Source organism: Pongo pygmaeus, chromosome 9 (genome assembly GCF_028885625.2).
Source record: "Pongo pygmaeus isolate AG05252 chromosome 9, NHGRI_mPonPyg2-v2.0_pri, whole genome shotgun sequence".
Taxonomy (NCBI): Eukaryota; Metazoa; Chordata; class Mammalia; order Primates; family Hominidae; genus Pongo; species Pongo pygmaeus.
In genome coordinates this window covers 89,188,726-89,213,352 of record NC_072382.2, presented here as the reverse complement: position 1 = coordinate 89,213,352, position 24,627 = coordinate 89,188,726, and the positions used below count along the sequence as shown (strand labels likewise).

General features: G+C 37.9%; 1 protein-coding gene across 2 annotated transcripts in view; it reads left to right on the top strand.

Annotated features, from left to right (window-relative positions):
- RAB38 (RAB38, member RAS oncogene family) overlaps positions 1-24,168 on the top strand; it is an 88,827-nt gene extending 64,659 nt beyond the window's left edge. For both annotated transcript variants that reach the window (XM_063671310.1, XM_054439084.2), the window contains one exon: positions 23,300-24,168. In XM_063671310.1, the coding sequence (XP_063527380.1) occupies positions 23,300-23,452 (153 nt within the window). In that variant the 3' untranslated portion in view covers positions 23,453-24,168. The remainder of the gene's footprint in view (positions 1-23,299) is intronic.
- Positions 24,169-24,627: the final 459 nt, after the last annotated feature.

Here is a 24,627-nt window from a genome sequence, read left to right as displayed (position 1 = left end):
GCTGCAATTTTCCAGTCTTTTATTATAATTTTTAATTTCAGCAATCATAGTTTTAATTTTGAATAACTCAATCTTATCCTGATTATTCTTTTTCAAAAATCCTAAGAATGAAATAGTTTATTATATCTGTGAAGATACTGAATTATTTTTCTGAAGATTTTTCTGATCTTTGCATTATCTATTTCTTTAGAATTGTTTTTTCAGTCCACTTTTGTTCTTCTATTTTATGTTGATGGTCCCTTTAAAAATTTTGAGAGCAAGGCAATCAAAAGCAGATACTGAGCTCTGTGTGTCTAGGAAGGCTTGTTGAATAGTGGCTATGGTGAGTGTTGATTTATGGGTTTTGCTTTAGGTTGGTTTTCACTGGGGACTGCATGTCAGTTGTTGAAGGTCTTTTCTCTATAGAAAAACTCTTCTTTCCCACTAAGGGTGAAGATGTTAGAGTTCTTAGTAGAGGGAAGGAGTAGCCCAGCTGCCATATTTGCAGCCTTTAGTTGATTATTTTTTCCATCTCCATACCACCTACAGGGGCATGCTAGTTGGTGTCTCTTGAGTCTCAAGTCTCCTTTCTTTAGTTTATTCAGAAGATAAACCAGAATTTGACTTGGGGTGTAAATGTCTGACTGTTGGTATCCTATATGGAAGAATGGAGAAGGGACAGGGTTGATGTCCCCATTTGGACTTCCAACCAGTCTCCCTGATTTCAACTACAATTACTGTGTAAGTGTTGAGCTTCTTGGATTTTGAGGGAATTAATTAGCCCTACTATTTTCCATATCTCCCTCTATACACCCTTTAGACCATACTATCTATACTCTGCTAAACCTATTACTACTTCTCTATTACTTTTAGATTTCTAAAAATGTATGCAAATCTTTTGAATGCTGATGCACATGTTCTCATTCTTTCCAGCTTTCTACTTTTAAAAGAAAAGCAGTAGACAAAGGCACTGTCTCTTCTGTCAGAACCAATAACTTTCTTGATCTTCAATCCTGGGCGGAGTGGCTTCCTTGTTTTAGAAAGGGTTATGTTACTAAGACATGTTTGCCATCTCCTTCTCTGTTACTTTACTTTTTTAGTATTGATTTTGTCTGACCTCTGTTTTGTGGTCCTTTGCCTTCTCTGATGTGTCTTGTTTGCCACATTTGAAGCGCCCTTAGATTTGTGGATGACAGTCCTACCCTCCCAAGGCCTCCTGTTTCATCTCCATCTACTTCACTGCTACCGAGATATTGATTTCTTGAGAAAGCCTGCTGAGACTAGGGGGAAAATCAATATCCCATTAGACAAAAGTGAGGAGCAATAGCAGCTCCTCTGTAGCTTGTCTGCGGACCTAACATGCTAGGGGAGTGCTCAAAGGCTGGGTTAGCCTGTGGTGTCCAGAGATATCCTAAAGTGATGGAATAGCCCTAGGGATGATGTAGAAAAGCCAATGACAGAAAGCTCAAGATTTGTAAATGCATTTCCTTGAACTAAATGAAGTGGAGTCACTTTTTGAGAATAATTTTGCTTGTCAAAGCTTGCTCCGGAGGAAAGAAATTCTTGAGAACTGTCATAATTCCCGGTCACTTTGAATTTTCTAGTGTAAGTAAAATTGTTGGTTAGCTGTAAGACAAATTATTTAGCTTTCATTTCCCCTGGGGTTCTCAAAATGAAAGGGGAATGACAGCACTGAGATGCCAGGATACTATGTGTTTCTGAAACATTATGTTGTAAATCCCATTTTTAAATACCATCCCAAAAGGCTCATTATGGTAGCTCTTCCTGGATGAGTCTCTTTAAAAAAGAAGAGTTTCTTTGAAAGACTATCATCACCTTCTGTTTCATCTGGTTATAAGTTTAGATTTTGTGTTTCACATTTTTGTAAAGGACAGTCATGAGCAGTAAATGCAAACTATCAAAGTTGAAAGAGATCTAGCATTACCACAGTAGTTGAAACCCATGTTTAACCCCCAAAGTAGCATGCCATTATATATCTTCTCTACCATTTGCATGGAAACACAAGAATATTAGATTTGGCGAGCACTTTAACTTAACCTGTGGTCTAAGTACTTTACTTTACGGTTTTATCTATGCATTTATTCTTCAAATAATCATTGAGCACCTCTATGTTACAGGTACTATTTTAGGCATTAGGGCTATACCAGTGGACAAAATAGATAAAATCCCTCTCACCTTGGAACTTGCATTATAGTGAGTAAGGACAGGTTATAAAATGGTAAATAAACATAATATATAGTTTGTCAGGTGGAAATAAGTGCTAAGCAGAACACGAAAGCAGGGGAGCTTGTGTGGGATATAGGGAGGAGTACAAAGAGAAGAAAGCAGTTTTAGACAGGTGACCAGGGAAGGTTTCATCAAGAGGGTATTTTTGTTGTTGTTGTTGTTGTTTTTTAAGTTAAATATTTGAAAGATGAGCATTATTGAGCCATATAAATTCACGGAAAGAAAATGGTTGAGGAAGTGGGTATAGCATGAGCAGAGGCACTCTGGCAAGAATTGACAGCTGTATTTTTGGAACAGCAAGACAGCCAGTGAAGATGGAGCAGAGTGAGCAATAGCAGAGCGATAGAGGTGAGGTCAGAGAGGTGATGTGGTCCTGTTGAGTTTTTAGATAATTGTAAGAATTTTGGATTTTTGTGAGAGAGAATTTTGTGTGCAAGAAGCCATTGGGTTTGATCAGAGATGTGATAAGATTTGATCTAAAGGATCGTTGCAGTGGTTTTGTTGAACCTGAATTATAGTGAGAAAGGTTGGAAGCAGATCAGCTGGGATGCTATTGCAGTATTTAAGAATGAGACTGTGAGAAGTACTCATACTCTACCTTGTATTTATGAATGTTCTTCAGACACAGGATTTCCTAGCAATTTAAGTAAAGGTAATGACAGAAAGGGAGGATTTAAGGATGTCTCAACAGATTTCGGCCTAAGCAACTGTAAGAATAGAATTGGTGGCCAGGTGAGGTGGCTCACACCTGTAATCCCAGCACTTTGGGAGGCCGAGGTGAGGGGAATCATTTAAGGTCAGGAGTTTGCGACCAGCCTGGCCAACATGGAGAAGCTTCATTTCTACTAAAAATACAAAAAATTAACCAGGCATGGTGGCAGACACCTGTAGTCCCCGCTACTCAGGAGGCTGAGTCAGGAGAATTGCTTGAACCCAGGAGGTGGAGGTTGCAGTGAGCCTAGATTGCGCCACTGTACTTCAGCCTAGGTGACAGAGCAAGACTCCATCTCAAAAAAATTAAAATTAAATTAAATTAAATAGAGCTGGCAGTTTTTGAACGGGGTCCTGAGATACAGAGGGATCCATGGGGAAGAGATACAAGATTCTTGTTTTTGTATGTTAAAGTCTAGAAGGTTACTATACATCTAAGAGCAGATATAAAGTAATTAGTTATGTATGATTCTGCAGTTCAGGAGAAAAGTCCAGGCTGCAGATATGTTTGGTTGTTGTGAATATATAGGTAATATTTAAAGATCCCTGGGGAATGAGATTACTTTGGGAATGAGTATAGATAGAAAAGAGAAAAGGACTAAGGACTAATCTCTTGGCATTCCCACATTTAGATGAAAAAATGAGGCCCCAGAGAGGGGAAGTAGTAGTGGTAGCATAGGTGTATTTCAAAATAGCTAAGACTAGAACTCAGTGGACTCTCCTCAGTAGACAGCCCTAATAAGATTAGTCTTGAGTAGCCTGACTTTTCACTTATTTTTTTCTATGCTATTCTTCTGAGTAGTAAACTGGGAAGATTTTGGACAAGAAAAAAGTCAGATTATACGTCATTTGTTCTCTCTTTAAATAATCAAAACTTGCATTCACTTACTGTGTTTCTGCTAGTTGGTGGGTCTAAAAATTAAAATAGGAAAATAAGGTTATTAAATGATTATCCCCCTCTATTCTGTCAACAGTGTATTTTCTTTTAAATCACTGGGAGGTCTAGCATGGGTCAGAGGTGTCTAGGGTGTAATAGGAGCAAGCTTTGACCAGATTTTGTAGTAGTTAGAGATTTTTAAATCTAACTTAAAGAGCATAGTAGCAAGCCTAAATTTCAGGTCTACAAAAGGGCCAAAATATTCAGAAACTTTGTAAATGAGTTCATCATCTAGATTGAAAGTCAGCTTTTGTCATTTGCCAAGAATGTTCAAAATGTTAATATATAACATTTGTATAAAACTTTTGAATTTTGGAAGTTTCCAACATTTATTTTCTTATTCGGCGCTCACAAATTCCCAGCACAGAATGACTTTTCACTCTTTGGTAAGACTTGTTTATTAAGAACTCCTGCTGTTGTTCAAGTGAATTGGCTTTGGGAGCCCTTCCTATTCTGGTTGTCTTACCTGGACACTGTAATCTGTCCATATGCCAGTTTAAATGGAGTGGCCAGATCTGTTGACAATATACTAGATGTAGACTGAACAGAGCATGGGATAATGGGACTCTAACCTATCTTTCCTAGTCCACAATATTTCTATTGTATGCAGTAGTTCACTACATTAATTTATTTTCAACAGCTGTATCAAACTGTTAGAGACATGTTGTACTTATGGTCAACTAAAAATCGCTTATTTTTCTAAATAATATGCTGTCAAATGAAATCTTGTGCATTTAAACTATTGATAACTTGAATCACATGTAGAATTGTATTATTAATATCTATTAAATATTATTCTGTGGTTTCAATCTATAATTCCAATTTCATTTTTAATCTATTATTTTTACCCTTAAAAGTAAAACATCTAGGTTGGGCGTGGTGGCGCATGCCTGTAATCCCAGCACTTTGGGAGGCCAAGGCAGGTGGATCACATGAGGTCGGGAGTTCAAGACCAGTCTGAGCAATATGGAGAAACCCCATCTCTACTAAAAATAAAAAAAATTAGCTGGCCATGGTGGCGCATGCCTGTAATCCCAGCTACTCATGAGGCTGAGGCAAGAGAATCACTTGAACCCGGGATGCAGAGGTTGTGGTGAGCCGAGATCGCGCCATTGCACTTCAGCCTGGCCAACAAGAGCGAAACACTGTCTCAAAAAAAAGAAAAGTAAAACATCTGTTTCAGTTAGAGTTGTGTTCATCTACATTTGAAAGAGACCCTAAAAATAGTGACTTAACCAAGGAAGAGTTCATTTATAACATGAAACAAGTCTTGAGGTATGTACCCGGGGCTGGAGCTGCAGTTCGAGGACATCATAAAGGGCTCAACTTCCTGGATCACCAGCCTCAGCACATGACTTTCTCCCTCATGGTTATAAAACGAGGACATTTGTTTCTGTTTTCTTTTCCTGTGTAATGCATTGCCATAAACTTGGCAGCTTAAAATAACACACATTTATGGTTTCACAGTTTCCATGGGTCAGTAGTCCTAGCACAGGTTGGTTGGGTCCTCTACTCAGATTCTCATCATGCTAAAACCAAGATGCTGGCCATAGCTGTGTTCTCATCTAAACCTTGGGATCCTCTTCCATCCTCATTCAGGTTGTTGGCAGAACTCTGTTCCTTGTGGTTGTAGGACTGAGGTTTCTGTTTTCTTGCTGGCTGTTGCCTGGGGGTTGCTCTCAGCTTCTAGAGGCTGATCTGAGTTCTTAACCATGTGGCCTTTTTACAGCATGGCAGCTTACCTCTTCAAGGTTAGAAAGAGAATTTCTCTCTAGTTTGCTACAATGAAGTCTTATGAAAGGTAGCCTAATCAAGGGACTGACTATGCTGTCCTATTCATAGGTCCCACCTGCACTCAATGGGCATGACCCTAGGAGGTGGGCATCTTGGGAACATTAGAATTAGAATTCTGTCTGTCATATTAGTTTCTGGGCAGGATTAAGTATCCTGGAAAGGTTAAGAGTAAAAGGCATGTAACAACTAACTCTGCCTGCCCTTCTTTTTAAGTTTAGAAATCAGATGAGATCAAGCACATTCAAAGTGGTATGGCTGTAGATTAAAGTTCAGAAATTGATAGGTTTATCAGAAACCCTACTTAGTAGACTTCTGTTTATATTTCAATAGTCATAATTGGAATTAGCACAAGGAAGCCAGGGATTTAACAGCATTCTGTTAAAAAGGAAGAGGAGAGATTGCATATTGACAGCCAGGGTAAAATTTGAAATGCCAAAGTAGAGAAAATAAATTTGTCTTGTTCAGGAAAAATGGAAATTAATAATGGGAAAAAAATCACACAGAAATTCCTACCCAGGATTAATCACTGCTAACATTGTCATGCTTCTTAATTATATCATATTGTGTACAACTTAAAAAATGTACTATAAGGATTTCTATGGTAAACTATTTGTAAATATAATTTTTAATAACTGAACAATACCATATTATAAGGATGTTCATAATATCCCCTATCATTAACCCTCCTTTTCTTACAATACATTTTTAGTTTTTACTATTTTAAATAATGTAATGATGGGTATTTTTGTACATAAATTATTTTATTTATTTAAGATTTTTTATTAAGGCTTACTCTTAGATTTACTAGATCAAAAGGAATGGACATTTTTATGTTCTTGTCACATATTTTCATAGGTTTTCAAAAATGATGAACTAATTTATAATTACCAACAATGAACTGAGATAGTCATCACTCTGAGAACATTCTAAAATTCTAATTTCATCCCTCATGTCAGTTTCACTTCTTGCCTTTGGGTCTAACAAAAATTTGATAAGTATGCCTTTTATGACTTCATCCAATCTTCTGATAAAAATGAGGCTACTTCTGGACAGGGGTTTGAGCCCTATACTACCACCTGAGAAACTATTCTTTTTTAATGTAATTAAATAATTAATAGTCTTCAGGCACAGTTTGAGCCCATACAAATCTAGCCATTTTACTTTGGAACCAACCCATAGTCACCTTGTCAGCAGAGACATTAAGAGGGGCATTATACTAAAGATCAGCTATTCAAAGAAGTCTCCTGATTGCTCAGTCTGAAATCCTTATTATGGAAGAAAATGAAGTTAGTTTATGTGTTTAGGTCTCCATTCTCTGTGTCCACAGTCTGCTAAACTTGTAGTGCTAGTCCGTCTCTTCAGTGATAATACTTTTGCTCTGAATAAACTCCAAAACAGTCTTTTTCTGCCTTTAGTATTTTCTTCAAGTTTGTCCTTAGACGTCATTTTAGCTTCCTGAGCCCATGTGGATGAGTTCAGACACCGCTCGAATCTGTTCTGCATTCACTTCCCTTCTCCTTCTGTCTTTTGTACATGTTATTTTTAAACTTGGTTTTACCTGAGATGTTCCTGTAGTCAAACTAGCTTCTTTTAGATGGGTTTCCTTTTTCTTCTTCCTTGGATTACTCAGGATTGTATAGTTAGAATTTCTGTTTCTGAGCTTCCTGTCCTTATTTTTTTTCCACACTCAATTTTATGGACTGTTTCCCATCTGTGAGAATAACCTACACAGTTTTCCATTCATTCTTAGATATTTCTATTTTCCAGTTTGTGGAATACTTCCAAATGTGCTGCTCCCTTCCTATTTTCTGGGCTTCAAAGGCAAAATAAAGATAGAACTTCCTACACTATCCTCGGTTCAAAATTTATTGCTGTTTTTTTTTGTTCCACACCTTTGAATATGAATATTAGAATTGCATATGCACTTTATAGAGAACTTAGAAAATGATCACAATTATAAAATATAAGATTAAAATTATTTGTAATCAAACCACTAATTCATTTAACTGTTAACATGTTTGTTCTGTTTCATTCAATAAGAAATATGTGTGTATGTGTATATTAAAAATAACTCCATCTTATTCATTTTAAGCCATATTTGTCCTTAAAATGTCAGTCTATAGAATTGGGTCATTAGTTATAGACCTATAATTACATATACATAATAACAACTAGAGGCAAAAGAGAAAAAAAAAAAGGTACTCAGGATGTGTAAGAAGAGCCATATTGTCTTCTGAATAATGTTTTATAATACAAGAAAGCATGTAATATATCATAAGTGGTTCTCAGCAACAAAATTAACATTTTTAAAGTTCACAGTTAAAGCAAAAACATCTTTACTCTGACAAAGGTATTGTCCTTTTGAATCTATTTGCATCAGTGGAATTCTATAAAAACAACCACAAAATCAGAACTGAAGTTTGTTTGTTTGTTTGTTTGTTTGGAGATGGAGTCTCACTCTGTCACCCAGACTGGAGTTTAGTGGTGCGATCTTGGCTCACTGCAACCTCCTCCACCTCCTGGGTTCAAGCAATTCTCGTGCCTCAGCCTCCCGAATAGCTGAGTTTACATGCACATGCCACCATGCCCAGCTAATTTTTGTATTTTTAGTAGAAGCAGGGTTTCACCATGTTGGCCAGGCTGATCTTGAATTCCTGACCTCAAGTGATCCGCCCACCTCAGCCTCCCAAAGTGTTGGGATTATAGGTGTGAGCCACCACGCCCAGCCATTTCTTAAACTATAAGAAATTTCTTTTATTTCTTTTTCTTTTTATTTTCTTTCAAATTTATTGAGCAACTATTTTATACCTTTCTGATGAGAGGTGCCTTTCTTCAGGTCATTTATGTTTCAACTCTACTTTCCTTATCTTGCTTTTTTGCATGTCCAGTATTATAGCCTCAGTTTTCTACTTATTCTGTATATGTTAATGTACTCAGGTGCCACTAGATTTGATCTGTTTGATAATGTGTAAGTTTACGGAAAAATATTTTCTATTTCTTTTTAAAATTATGCATTGCTTATGTCTATCTAAAATGTAAATGCATACATCTACATTGGTATAGATATACAACTGTCCATATAGTGATATAGTAAATACAACTGAGGGTTTCCAGATTCAAAATCATTGAGCCATGCCAGGTTTGAGCTCCTCCTCCCAACCATTCCTCTTCCTCTCCTGCTAGAAGTTGTCCCAGTAGAAGTTGCCACTCCTACATACTGTGTCTCTCAAGTCACTGTAACTGGCCAATAGTGTCCACATGATCCAAGTGAGTCCACTTGTGGTACCACTGTCTCTGGGACTTGGAATTTTTCTAGTCTTGAGTATGAACATGTGCCTGAAGCTAAAGTCATCAGAGTCCTTCCTCAAGATTTCTCTAACTGAGGTTGAGGGTAGGAAGCCTTCTCTCTTTAGTGGCAAAACTATGAGCATATGAATCCAGAAGCTCTGAACTTCTTTATTTGCAAAAACCTGAGGGCAGATAGGAAAAATTAAGGTGATCTGATGGTATTTGAGAGATTAATTTTATTTTCTAAAGTTCCTGGAGTAGCCTGCGTCTTTCAGCAATTCTGTTACTCCTGGGAGCTACCCTTCAGATGGCCTAGGTGATTCAATGGGTTTCTGATTTTTGCAACCAGTAACTTATGGCTAATCAAGTTGACAGAGTGTACTTGCTCTAGATAATGATGGCTTAACAAATGCCTTATATTTAAACTCTCAATTTGAGAAATCTTTCCCATTAAGGGAGCATTATTCTCAGCTCTCCCACAAGTTTAACTACATTAGACAAGAGCTTGAGATAGTCTCAGGAGTCACCTTCAATTCTGTCTGGAAAAAGGGAGAGTATAAATTATCTCCCTTCATAGCTGGTGAAACGGATGCCAGAAAGAGGACTTGATCTGCTCATAGTGACCAAGATAGTTTGTAGCAACATCAGGGCTAAGACTCAAGTCTCCTAATTCCCTGTCCTAAGCTCTCCTGAGTGTAAAGAGATTCAGTGTAATGCATATCAGCATAGAGAAGTCACAGTTTCTTTTGTGCTTTTTAAATTTGAATCAGCTGATTTTTCTCTCCCTTTTACAGAACAGTTCATTCATAAATTGCATTGTAAGCACTACATGCCAACAGGCTCTATGATAACTGCTGTCAAGATAGACACTCCAAGTGTGTGTCAATTCTGCTCTCAAGAAGTTTATTATCTAGAGAGAAGGTAAATTTTAGAAAGTAATTGTACATGTGTGTGACCATAGATACTATAGGGGACTGTTAGGAGCCACCTAGGAGGTTGGTTAGCAGCCAACCCTACCTTTCTGGGGTTCTGGATTGGGGAGCATTGGTCTATCAGAGAGGTTAATACCTTATCATAACCAATCAGATCTATTGTTTCCAACTTTGCGTTATATCATCTATTCTGTTAAAATCATATTTTAAAAAACACATGTATTTCATTTTGGGCTAGTCTCAGGAAAATTAGAGAAAGGTAAAAATGGGGGTAGCACTACTTAGGTGAGGGTATAAAAAACACACAGGGTAATATAAAATCTGTTAATGAATGTCTCTATCCACAAACCCCTCTACTCTTAACCACTCCCACATATACCACCACTATTTCCAGATCAGTAGTTGTCGAACTGTGTGAAGAGGAACATTAGCTCTCTGAGATATAGCATTAGATAAGAGTTCTGTAGTCAGATAACTTTATGACCACTGCACAATCATTCCCTTCTTTGAGATGGGAAGGAGAAAGAGAAAGCCTGTTCTCCCATCCCAACTTGAATCTGCCTTATTTCCATTCACACATAATTGATACACATCTTTCCCCTCTGCTCCCAGTTCATTATGGTGCTTTAGTTCCCCTCATGCCTTCCAGCCCAGTATGAGAAACTGCTTTTCTGTTTAATGTAAAAAATGTGAACACATGGCACATTCCATGATCTTCTAAAAGACTCTGAGAAATCCTATGATTAAGAAACACTTTTGTATTATTTTTAATTTAACATCTAAAATCATTTAAACATAAGATGACTTTTCTCCCATATCATCCTATGAAACTTCAGAACCCACTTGGAAATATCTTACTCTAATGAAGAAGTTCATTTGCCCCTCCAGTCTCATATATGACTTAACAATAATACTTGGGCAGTGTTGTATTGTTTTCCAAGTGTTTTGTTTTCAGTGCCTATTGCATGCCAGCACTATTGCTAAGTTCTTTCATATATCTCCTCTCACTTTATACACATCCTCAATAACCTTGTGAAGTTGGCATTATTTTCATCATAGCTTATATGTAAAGAAACAGGCTGAGAGAGAGGTTATGATGACTTCCTGGAGGTTACACGAGTGGCAATATGCAGAGCTGGGATAGTTCTGAGTCTTTCTTTTTTTATTATTATTATACTTTAAGTTTTAGGGTACATGTGCACAACGTGCAGGTTTGTTACATATGTATACATGTGCCATGTTGGTGTGCTGCACCCATTAATTCATCATTTACATTAGGTATATCTCCTAATGCTATCCCTTCCCCCTCCCCCCACCCCACAGCAAGCCCTGGTGTGTGATGTTCCCCTTCCTGTGTCCATGGTTTTCATTGTTCAGTTCCCACCTGTGAGTGAGAACATGCGGTGTTTGGTTTTTTGTCCTTGCGATAGTTTGCTGAGAATGATGGTTTCCAGCTTCATCCATGTACCTACAAAGGACATGAACTCATCATTTTTTTATAGCTGCATAGTATTCCATGGTCTATATGTGCCACATTTTCTTAATCCAGTCTATCATTGTTGGACATTTGGGTTGGTTCCAAGTCTTTGCTATTGTGAATAGTGCCGCAATAAACATACGTGTGCATGTGTCTTAAAAAACTACTCAGAAGTTCATATGGAACCAAAAAAGAGCCCTCATTGCCAAGTCAATCCTAAGCCAAAAGAACAAAGCTGGAGGCGTCAAGCTACCTGACTTCAAACTATACTACAAGGCTACAGTAACCAAAACAGCATGGTACGGGTACCAAAACACAGATATAGACCAATGGAACAGAACAGAGCCCTCAGAAATAATGCCACATATCTACAACTATCTGATCTTTGACAAACCTGACAAAAACAAGAAATGGGGAAAGGATTCCCTATTTAATAAATGGTGCTGGGAAAACTGGCTAGCCCTATGTAGAAAGCTGAAACTGGATCCCTTCCTTACACCTTATATAAAAATTAATTCAAGATGGATTAAAGACTTAAATGTTAGATCTAAAACCATAAAAACCCTAGAAGAAAACCTAGGCAATACCATTCAGGACATAGGCATGGGCAAGGACTTCATGTCTAAAACACCAAAGGCAATGGCAACAAAAGCCAAAATTGACAAATGGGATCTAATTAAACTAAAGAGCTTCTGCACAGCAAAAGAAACTACCATCAGAGTGAACAGGCAACCTACAGAATGGGAGAAAATTTTTGCAATCTACTCATCTGACAAAGGGCTAATATCCAGAATCTACACAGAACTCAAACAAATTCACAAGTTCTGAGTCTTTCTATGGCACTTTTTCCCTTCACATTAAATAAATAGAGACAAATAATAAAAATTCAAGATACCAGACAGTTCTGAAGCTACAGGATATACTGAACTTCATCCAAAAATTCAAAGCAGAATGTCAATCGGTTAGATGTTAGCAGCTAAATACTTCCAAAAAAGTTATGTTTGTTCTGGAGGGGCAGGGGATCTACAGATAGAGATGGGAATAAGACTAACTCAAGCAAAGAACACATTGAGGGGTTTATGGTCTAGTTCAGTTGGAATCTAGTAGAGATGAAACAGGAGAGTTCAGTTGTAGCCATGTTGGTTGGGCGCCAGTTTTGTGGTCTGAACTTATTCTGAGTAGGCAATGTGAGCCCACAAGATATTTTTTCGATGAAGTATAAATGTAATTAGACTTACACTTTAATCAGAGTAGTTAAGAGACAGTCTGGAAGGAATATGGAGGATGATTGCAGTGAGAGAGAAGAAACTAGAGGCATGTGATCAGAGAGAAGACTACACAGGACATGAACTGGGGTAAAATGTTACAGTCACTGTGAGAAGAGAGCACGTCATGTCCATCATCATCTCTAAGCAGAAGTTGAAGAGCCCTGGACTAACAAGACAGTCACATAACTGATTGTGTAGCAAATTAAAGCATGGGTTGTAAAGCCTTTGATGAATAGTGCCTGGTCCATGAAAAGTGCTCAATGATTATTTGCTGAATAATAAATCATTTCATCTAGTTACATGATATTTCGAGTATTATATAAGAACTTCAAATTGATGTATCTCCTCTTTTTAATTTTCAATTACAAGTTTCTGGAATGAAGAAAAATAATGTTTTATTCCATATCTGAAAGTAGAAAATTATATAACATATTCTAAGTGCTGCCCCAGGAAGGTTACCCAGGCTAAGAATGAGTTGTTATCTGACTATGGAATTTAGGAGTTAGACGTCAGGAATTTGTGAGGGTTGGGTCGACAGGTTCTATGGTTGAGGCCAGCATTTTGGTAGTTAGCTAGTATCTCTCTGATGGCCAGTGATGATGAGCATTTTTTCATGTGCCTTTTGGCTGCATAAATGTCTTCTTTTGAGAAGTGTCTGTTCATATCCTTCGCCCACTTGTTGATGCGGTTGTTTGTTTTTTTCTTATAAATTTGTTTGAGTTCTTTGTAGATTCTGGATATTAGCCCTGTGTCAGATGAGTAGATTGCAAAAATTTTCTCCCATTCTGTAGGTTGCCTGTTCACTCTGATGGTAGTTTTTTTTTTTGCTGTGCAGAAGCTCTTTAGTTTAATTAGATCCCATTTGTCAATTTTGGCTTTTGTTGCCATTGCTTTTGGTGTTTTAGACATGAAGTCCCTGCCCATGCCTATGTCCTGAATGGTATTGCCTAGTATCATTGACACTCCAAATACAAAAAGTGACTAAAATATTAATTTATTTAGCTTTATCAACACATCCATTTTTACACATGGTTCTTCTTTCTATTTGTTTTCACCCAAGGTAACATTATTCTAACAATGCTGGCAGAAATAGTTTCATTTATGCTATCTGGAGAAGCAAGAGCTACAAACTCTCTACTAAAGAGTTAAGGGCTAGGGCATAAGAATCATATATAAGAAAAAAATTAACTCTCTAGTTTGAGAGAGAATTGAATTTGTTAAGCTAGAATTGGGTCTTATCCATAAAAGTTCTTAAGAGAGGAAGATGATGTTAAAATCATTATATGTAGTATATGGTCATAAAAATACATAATATTACTCAACTTCTACTTTTGCTCCCAGTAAAATATTCCTAATTCTCATAATTCTGCCAGATGGGTATTATCTCTGCCTTATAGGTAAGGCCAAAGAAAATTAAATATTTTGCCTAAGTACATTTAGTTATTAAATAGCACTGAAATCATTTGTGGAGCAACAGAATATAAAGAATACTTTTAAAAGAACAAAATTAAGACTTCAACCTATGTCTGCTTTACTGCAAAGCCTACAGTAGTTCAGCTCAACTTTTATAAACTGGTTTATTCAGTCTTCCTTCCATTTCACCTAAAAGAATGGTATCAAATAATAACTGGAAAGCAAAATAAGGACAGGCAGTTGGACCTGTAAAGTAAATTTTCTTGTGAGCATGTTTTCTTTTTTACTTTCTGCAGAAATCACCGACGTCTAAAATTATTTTCAGTGAAAGCTGAACTGGTCACTCTTCCAAAGTCCTTGTTCATTCATTTATTCAGTCAGTCATTCGCTTAGTCTGTATGTCTTCTGAGTGCCTACTGTTTGCAGGCACTGTGCTAGACACCAGGATGGGGCAAGGAAACTCCTGGAAGCTCCCAGTCCAGTAGAGGATACACAAACAAAGCATTACATACTGACCAGTGATAAGTGCCAGAATAGAGGGATTCCTGCTCAGCCTCGGGGAGTCGGGAGATTTCCCATGGGAGGTGATCACTGAAGAATTACCTGAAGGAAGAAGAAGAAGGAGACAGGAGATTATATTCATTGGAGGACCAACTACGTAATGTCTAGGTATTTCATCTGTGTATATCGTTTAACAAGAATCTCATGAAATATAGTGATGATTGGCCTCATTTTTAAGTTAAGGAGTAGAGGCTCAGGCTTTTCACTTGTCCTTTGTTTAACAATAAGTGGCAAAACCAAGTTTTAAAGCTTGACTCCAACATGCTTTCTCTTTCCGTTTTATCCTACTGTATTTGGGACAATGATTTTCCAGTCTCAGTCCTCAGTCTTCGCACATAGAGGTGCCAGAATAAAAGCATTTAATTATCATAAAAATAAATTGTGAAACTCATAATTTCTGTCATTTCTACCATAGATAGCACTCAGTAAATAACACTTTGAGTTGAATAACTCTCGCAAATACTGTGGCTAAGTAGTTTATCCTATATGTGTCTCAGTCTCCTCATCTGTAAAACAGAGTTAATAGTTTATCCACCTCTCAGGGTGTAGTAAGGGTTAAATGAGATTATGTATGTAACATACATGGCATGGTGCCTAAGTGTTCAATAATAAAGTGTTCAATAATTGTTAGCAATTATTACAATTAATATTTTGTGTCTGGTTGACCATTTATCTTTTCAAGCTGATTAAGGAGAAAGTAGTTTAACTAAAGGCTGCTGTTTTTCATGAATGGGGTTTGTTAAGTCTGGCTAAACATAGTCTTTATGCTTATCTTTATGCTTTGTTTTCAAGACTGATTATTCAGTACCCCAGCACTGTTTCAGTAAAAGACTCACATTGAGAACAATTAAAAACTTACTGAATTAAAAACAAAATGTTAATAGAGGCAATATCTATGAATATTCTGGTTCTTAATGGCAATTATTGGCAAGCCATACATTATATATTGGATTTGGAAAACGTATCTCAGGAATAGTAAACTGTCAAAAAGACTCAAGAACTGTGTCTGCCTAGTATTAAGGTTATGGGGTCTGGTGGAGAAAAGGCAAGGATGTTGAACTCAGATTATTTTCGGGGGCCAGGAGCTTAACAGAAATGCACATTTACAGACATTTACACCTAAAAATAAATAAATAAATTGATCAATTAATAACTCTGGGCCACATGTAACACATTGTGGACTGTTTGTTCATAACTTTTGCTATTTAGAAAGAAGCAGTAGCCAAAAACTTAGAAAACATGGGTCCTGATTCCTTCAACAAACATTTATAGGGAGCAGTGGGTTAAGAGCCTGGGCTCTGGGCCGGCACGGTGGCTCATGCCTGTAATCCCAGCACTTGGGAGGCCGAGGCGGGCGGATCACGAGGTCAGGAGATCGAGAGCATCCTGGCCAACACGGTGAAACCCCGTCTCTACTAAAAATACAAAAAATTAGCCGGCCGTGGCGGCGGGCCCCTGTAGTCCCAGCTACTCGGGAGGCTGAGTCAGGAGAATGGCGTGAACCTGGGAGGCGGAGCTTGCAGTGAGGCAAGATGGCGCCACTGCACTCCGAGAGAGCGAGACTCCGTCTCAAAAAAAAAAAAAAAAAAAAAAAGAGCAGGGGCTCTGTTCTTGAGTCGGGCTTTGCTATTTGACATTTGTGGAACTTTCAGGGATTGTATTACGAGTGTCTGAACATGGGCTGCAAAACCAGGTGCCAAAAGTTTGACTTGCTGGCTGTGTGACCCTGGGAAAGTTATTTAATTTCTCTATATCTCTGTTTCCTCACCGGATTTTGTGAGTACGAAACTTAGTACCAGTAAAATACATGCTATCAGGCTTATAATAAGTTATCCACAGGCATCAGCTATTTTTGGTAATATTACTGTTTAGATACCTCATATGCATTAGGCGCTGTGCTTGGATCTAGGAATACAAATATAATAAAAGATAATCCTTGTTTTCAAGGACAGAGACAACAGGCAGTTAGGATGTAGTGGTGTCAGTGGAGGTGGGTACGAAGTACCAGGGAACACTAAAGATAATGTTTCATGGTGCTAAGAGATGGCTACTCAATAGAGATATTTCCAGAAACATGGAGGTATGCAGGTAGCCAGAGCTAAGAGGTGAGGCGCATTCTATAACAGCATATTCCCTGTGAGGCTCAGTGGCCTGTGTGATGCTAGGCAGATCACTTTCTGTCTCTTTGCCTTAATTTCCTGATGTGTCAAAGAAAGCAGGGCGAATTAGTGATACCTAAGTTCCCCTCCTCTTTAATATTTGGTGATTCTCTGTGAGCTTGGGGATGTTTCATGGCTGAAACAGAGCACTAGAGGTGGCTAGGGTGATGGGAGGGAGATCTCTTGGTATGTAAGCGGGCAGACCTAGAAGGTATAAGCCCTAGAGCTACAGAAAGGAGACAAGAAAGATTTGAAATACACTTTGACATCTAAAGAATAAAGGACAGAGGCTGAGGTAAGGCCGTGGTGGGGATGAGGGAGACATTGTCAGAGGGACACAATCTTAGGAGCTGCCTTTGTGAACCTTTCTCTTCACTATACCCCATTTCTCCATGCTGACAATGTGACTTTATCCTATGTTAAAATAAGTGACAATGTGGCTCAGTCTGTCCTTCCCAATGCCTGTTACACCAAACTCTGGTAACTTTCATACAATAGGGCATCACTGAGACCTGGCTTCTCTGTGTCACACTCACCATGTATGCCTTATCTTCATGGAGATACCATGGTAAAGTGCAAAACTGTGGGCTTTGGATTCAAAGAGACATTGGCTTGGACACTAAGAAAATGTAGGCCATAGACTGTAAGAAGAGAGCAAGGAGAAGAGAAAGAGAAAATGTAGGCAGAAGCCAGGTTCTGACCCTTACTATCCCTGAGACCTTGCACACATCATTTAGCTTCTCTGGACTTCACTTTTGTCATCTGTTAAAGGAGGGCAGTAGCTCCCATCTCAGAGTTATTGTGGTGATTAAGTGAAATGCCATATTCTGAGAACAATGTCAGAAACATAAGGTCAGTTTAGGGGAGCCCCAGTAGAAGCTAATGATTGCAGTGGAGGAAAGCAGGTACCCGAAGGAAATGGGAGGTTGATATGAGGGATGAGGGAGGACAGAAGTGCTTAACAGACAGGTGTCCACTACACTAGCACCCATGTTAGGTATTAGTGATGATTAATAGAAAGCTAGCAAAAGCTTTGCCACTTATGTGCTCAATAAACAAGTGCTAAATCTTCTCAGAGAAAGGATTTTTAAACCCCTGCTTCATGTAATACTTTTTGTACAGTGGTGTTATTATCCAGTAGGCCATCTGCTCTAATTAAAATTTCACAGGGCTGGGGAATTTAGTGCCCTAACCTTGGAGTCTCGGGTACAGTTGGTGTTTTGTTTGAGGTTGATGTATTTGGAAAGATTATGGGAGGATGAATTCTTTGCCAGCTTCTAACTAGGCAGATGTGAAAATTTTCTGCTAGGATTTTTTTTTTTTTTTTTGGCTCTCTAGTGCTGGGGGTCAAAGATTAAATACTTTGCCACAAGACAGATGTTCTGAAGAGCTAATTAAAAAACTGACAAGTAACCAGGACCTCTGATGGTTAGTTGTATGTGCTTTCCTCCACCAAAAGATGAGAATCACTGTGGCTGAGAGTGATTATATTAAATTATATTTCCAGAAAGTTCACAATTTGAATAAAAAGGACAGTGTCTTTAAAGACATTCTTAATTATATGAGTATGTCTCAAAATTGGCTACACATTTTAAGTGTAGAATCTTTTTAAAAATTATGAACAACTTTATTTTTAAAATTAAATTTGCTTAAATTTCAGCTTTTAGATACAGGTGTACAGGTGCAGGTTTGTTATATGGGAATATTGTGTGAGGCAGAGGTTAGGAGTATGGATCCCATCACCGTGCCTAACTGGGAATTTTTTTTTAATGCTCATGCTGGGGCCCCATGTCAGACCAATTAGATCAATGTCTGCAAGGAGAGCCCTGGTAACATATTTGTTTTAACTCTGCAAGGGATATGAATATACAGCCAGGATTGAGAAGTTATAATTTATAAATAATATCCTAGGATCTGTTTTATTCCTAGGATTCATTGTAATGTAATGTATGGGGAGTAGGATGGGAACTGGAATTGGGATAGTCTTGGTTGAAATGACAGATTGGCTAAAATAATGTTCTGCTCTGGATAAGTTACTTAAGCTTCTTTCTAGCTCCCTTACCTTTAAAATATGACCATTAACTCTCCAATAGATGTTTGTGAATATTGGATGTGAGTATTATTTAATAAACAAATCACCTGCTTAATTAACTCCACTTGTTTTTAGTAAAATTCTTTGTTAGGAATTTTAGCCTGTTTCTGAGACTTGCTTATCAGTATAAATGAAAGATTCTGAGCAGTGGCACAAAGAAGAATACGCATTACCTTGAAACAGTAGACCATCTTGTCATACTGCAGATGTAGAAATAAATTACAGTGATATCCAGTCCAATTTTACATGTCCTGGAAGTCAGACTATATACATTTCCTTTCTAACAAAAGATGCCCCTGGAGATGTTGTGACTACTCCCTATAATAAATGCAAATGAAAATTTCCATGTAGTGTTTTTCACTTACGCTGCCAACTCTGTTTCTATACAATTACCCAGAAAATGTGGGCTTGACTGTGTCGATTTGGATGCCAAGTAGCTCAATCAATTATATTGCAATCTAATTGCCCAAAGGGTCTGAACCTGTAATTCTATCAGGCAGGGTCTGATTATCCATGCTGACCTTGGGTTAATGGGGAGAGGGAGGTTTGTTCTATATTGTTATTTCTTCTCCTAGCCTAGGCCCTTTGGCTGTGACCTGATTGGTATATAGAAAGTCAGAAAGACCAGATATGGTTCAAAGTGCCAGTAATACAAATCAGCCTTGCCTGATTCCTGGTTGCACGCTCCTCCCTTGCATGCTGGAACCAGGTGCTCTGCCCATTGTGTTCCTTTATTTATTTTGGGATATATTTGGGGGGGAGCTGAGATAAGGATTTGGCTTCAAGCTTCTGCTTTAAACAGTATACATCTTGTCTTTTGTAGTAATCATGTGGTAAATATTAGTATTTATTCTTCTCCCTGAGCTCACAGCTGGCCATCCCAATTACTAGTGTGTGACTTGGGGCCAGTCACCTTCCCTTTCTGAAAGCTCGGTATCCTCAACTGCAAAATGAAGGAATGGAAGACACACACACATTGTGTTCTTCTGATGATTAACTTGTATGAGGAGAATATATAGATAACATTTATTGAATGTGTACTGTATGCCTTTCACTGTTCTAAGTATTTCATGTTTCAAGTATTAATATATATTAACTTACAATCATTTGTGAGGTAAATTTTTAATTCTCTCTTTTACAGATGAGGAAACTGAAGCATGAAGTGGTTAAAGTAATTTTTCTGAGGTCATGCAACCAGAAAGTAGGGGAACTAAGATAAGGGTTTGTCCCCAGGCCTGTACTCTAAACACTATACCCCTTGCCTTTTTGTAGTGTGCCTGTGGTAAATATAGTCAAAAGCGTTTGCAGTTCTTCCTGGCTTTCTCTTAAAATTTCTAATCTGAAATATGTATACCATGACAATCAGCACCTTGGTACACATGTATTAGGTATTCACTAAATAGTTACTGATAGGTCGGCTGTTAAAGTGCTAAGGATCTGTACAGGCTTGTCTAGTAATGGACTTTTATAGTACTGTGGTTACTGACATTTTACCTGCAAAAAACCCTCAATGGCTCTACTTGGCAAATTTAGTATTCAAGACTCTACAGTGATCTGGCACCCTGATGCCCTTTTCAACCTTTTTATGCTTTTGCTATTTACACAAACCCTGCTAGTGGGTAAGCTCAGTCAGGGATGAGATGTATCATTTGTATTTTGGTATGCCTAGTGCTTAGTGGAAATCTAAATACTATTAATTGGATGAATGAACCTGACTCAGTCACCATGAACTGCTACTCTTTGTACATGCAGTCTATAAGCAGTCATTCCTTGGCTCTGCCTGTTTCCTTACTCTAGAGCCCATCCTTCATGGTCCGCTCTCCTAGGCCTAATACCATCTAGACTTTACTTGGTGTGTTAAAACTCACAAACAATTTAAACAGTGTTATCTTATATTTTCGCTAAAATGACCCTGCTAGGTTGCCACTAATTTGAGCTTAGATTTCAGTTCTTTTTCTCATAATGATAATGGATTTTCATTGATTTTCCCACACTAGCATTGAATTCTCCTCATTAGTAGATTTTGTCAATTTGCACATTATGATGAAGGAAAACCTATTTAACTGGCATTTAATATATGAGTGGAGGTTTAAAAAATACTACTGGCAAATCTAACTTTCATCATATATGAAGAAGGGTCCTTTCTAATGTTTAAAATTGTTTTCCTGTCAATAAATGTGTTTTTATTATAATATATGGAAGAGAAGTAAACTAGCATTATTTAACACTTGCTGGGTATAACACTAAAGAACTAACTTTTATTTGTGATTGTTCCTGGTTTTCTGAATAATCTGGAAAAGGAATGCAGCTTAGCAAAAGCCAGGCTTTGATGTCAGAAAGACTCAGTGTAAGCTCTGGCCTCCCAGCCCACTTGCCGTGTGATCCTGGGGAAGCCTCTTAACCCCTTACAGATAAGCTTTCTTGTCTGTAAACATATATGGTAATATCTCATGTTTGGTATTTGGGGTATAATTTTGTTGCCTCCTGCTGCAACACACAAGCAATAGCCAAATGGGAATCAAAGTACTGGCTTATGAATGGCCGGGCAAGTACATTAAAGCCATTCAAACAGGGCTTCTCTAACAAAATGTGGTGGCCCTTAAGCCCAAGGCCTGGAAGGCTGAGTGAGGAGACCCCTTTTTACCTTCCTGAATGGGAGACAGTAGAGGACCATTGGACAGGCTTCCACTCAGTCACATAGCAAGTGGCAGGGCTCCAGAACAAAGTGTTGAGCTGGGTCTGTTCCAAAAAGCAAGGCCCTGCCTAGCTCAGTTGGTTGCCTGGGAGCAGGGGGTTCAAGTGTGACTCTTGGACATGACACTAGGAAGAGGAAGAGTGGCAGAAGACATGCTAAGCACAGGCCATGACTTTAAGGCACAGGAAGTTGCCCAACAGGGGATGGGGCAGAAGCATTGCTGTTCTCTCAGGACTGGATTCCATACAGTCAGGAAGATACTTGAGCTGAAGGAAGAAATGCCATCCCCACCCTTACCCCAACAATAATAACAAAATCCATACGGACAAAAAACTTAATCTTTATCTTAAAGGGTTTTAAATGGGATTAAATAAGATTACTTATTTACTATTGAAGTCCCTAGCAACTTCACATTGTGAAAGCAATAATGTCTGCTGCACTCTGTCAAGGGAAGCAAATTTTTATTAGGTAAGTGTTATCATCAAGACCATTTTATAGCTGGGGAAAGGGAGGCTTAGAGAGAGGAATACTTGTCTGGTAAAAAGCAACAACAATAATATAATAAGCAAAAAGGCGACCACGCCTTTACCTTGTGTTTTGGATTTAGAAACCCTGGGAAACATTTTCTTTAAGGCTCTCTAGAGGGGAGATAAATAATCAGGCTATACTTGTCTGGAACTCCAAAGTTACCTTAAGCTTTCATAGCTGGTGAACTCAGTTTTGGGCTTGAAGGATGGGGAACCTGCTAATGAACATTTACAACTAAGATCATTAGTCATGGATGCCATTTGGAAGCCAACACTACTTCTTATATTTTCCAAGTAATATGACTTCATTCAATGATCTCAAAATATATCAACAACTTTGACATACATGCAAAAATCAGGGATAAGTACTTCCACTTCAGATTGGACAAAAAGGTTCTGTAGTAAAACGTTTTAACAGTGAGAAAGCCTTGTCTCTTTACATTAAGTATGAAGAAATACATCAAAGAAGTTCTACAAATTGTGATTAAAAACAATCAAATTTAACTTTACTGGAGATCTTTAACTACTTTTTACCTAAGCAAATATATTTATTTTAGTACACTGGTAGTATATTTTCTGTATTTCTTAGGTTTCTGACCAGCAGGAACAAAAAAAGCAGTTTAACTTATACTACTGACATATTTTAGATTCAAATGTTTGCTCCATATTTTTTCCAAATTCAAGTTTATTTCATTTTTGAACCTAAACTTATATTTCCAATTTTACTTTTTTCTTTGAAGAGTTATATCCATCTGGAATGTCTAGATAATGCCAGGGTTTATTTGGGGTAATAACCTCAAATCTCAGTGGGTTAAAATAGCAAGGTCATCATTCTCATGCACACTACACAGCATGGGCTGATTGGGATACTTGCCTCTACTTGATTCTCACTCACAGACCTTATCCAAAAGAGTTTCCATTGCTGTGCTTCCACAGGGAGAAACAGAGAGAAAAAAACAGGAAATTGAGCACTGGCTCTCATTGCTCCTATATGAAAGTGACACACATTACTTCTCACATTTTGACGCCCAACAAGTCACATGTCCATGGCTAAGTTCTGACCTCTTTGAGGAACAAATAAGAGTGAGGGGAACAGGAGGGCAATGCATATGTAGCACATAGGAAGGCATATTTAAATGAATTGTCACATGTAAGTCTCTTCTTTAGCATTATTTCAGAGTATTGAATAAGAAAAACTGTTTTATTTTTTCCCTCATAGGAAAATATAAACATTGATGAAGCCTCCAGATGCCTGGTGAAACACATACTTGCAAATGAGTGTGACCTAATGGAGTCTATTGAGCCGGACGTCGTGAAGCCCCATCTCACATCAACCAAGGTTGCCAGCTGCTCTGGCTGTGCCAAATCCTAGTAGGCACCTTTGCTGGTGTCTAATAGGAATGACCTCATCATTCCACGAATTGTGCCTCTATTTTTACCATTTTAGGTAAACGTCAGGATAGAGATACCACATGTGGCAAACCAAAGATCTATGCCTCTATTTTTTCAATGAGAGAGAAATAGCAAATGTTCTTTCTATGCTTTCCTCACCATCATCACAGTGTTTACAAACTTTTGAAAATATTTAGTCTGTTACAAACTTCTGTCGTGTAGCTGACCAAAATCCTGCAGGGCCACAGTCAGCCCTGTTATTTTCTTCTTTTAATCAGCAAACGCCTCAAGTCTTAAAATAAAAGGGGAGAAGAACAAACTAGCTGTCAAGTTAAGGATTGGCTTTCACCTTGCCCTGGTGTCTTTGTCCAGATTTCAATATATTCTCTGATGGCCTGACAGGCCTATTAAGTAGATGTGATATTTTCTCCCAAGATGACCTCCATTCTCGACAGACCTAAGAGTTGCCTCTGAGTCAGCTCTTTGGAATCATGAACACAAGTGTGCTATATTTTCCTTGTCCTAATTGTTACTTGCCATAGCCTGAATGTTGGCTTAACTGAATATTGTATGAAAAGACATGCCTCCATATGTGCCTTTCTATTAGCTTTCTCTGACTCAAGCTGTGGGGCTCCTCTATACATGTACTATATATTATATATATTTTCGCAAGTGAACAATAAAACATTAAAAGATGCTATTTCCCTATTTATGAAAGTGCTTTAAGTTTCTTAGTATTGTGAAGGGGTTTTTTTTTTTTGGACAAAGTAAACAGGGTTCTCAAGATCCATTTCTAAAATTTTATTTCAATGAGGAGATGAGAAATGTATGCTTAAAGAAACTGCTGGACACTATTAAAACTGGGATGAGTCTATGCCATCTGCATTTACTGTTCATACTGACATTTAGGCCAGAGAGTATACAGTGCATATATATATTTTTAGTTAATCAGAGGAATATGTCCTCATAGATTCTGATGAAGAAAGGTGCCAGATCAATCAACATAAAAAGAAACAATAAAATATGCATTGTGACACCTTGGTTTACACAGTGGTTGTGGTGCTGACACGTGCAGGTAGCTATTATTTTTTAATGTCATTATTTTATATTAATATTTGTAATACACTCACAGGAGTCATATATACATTTTTTTTT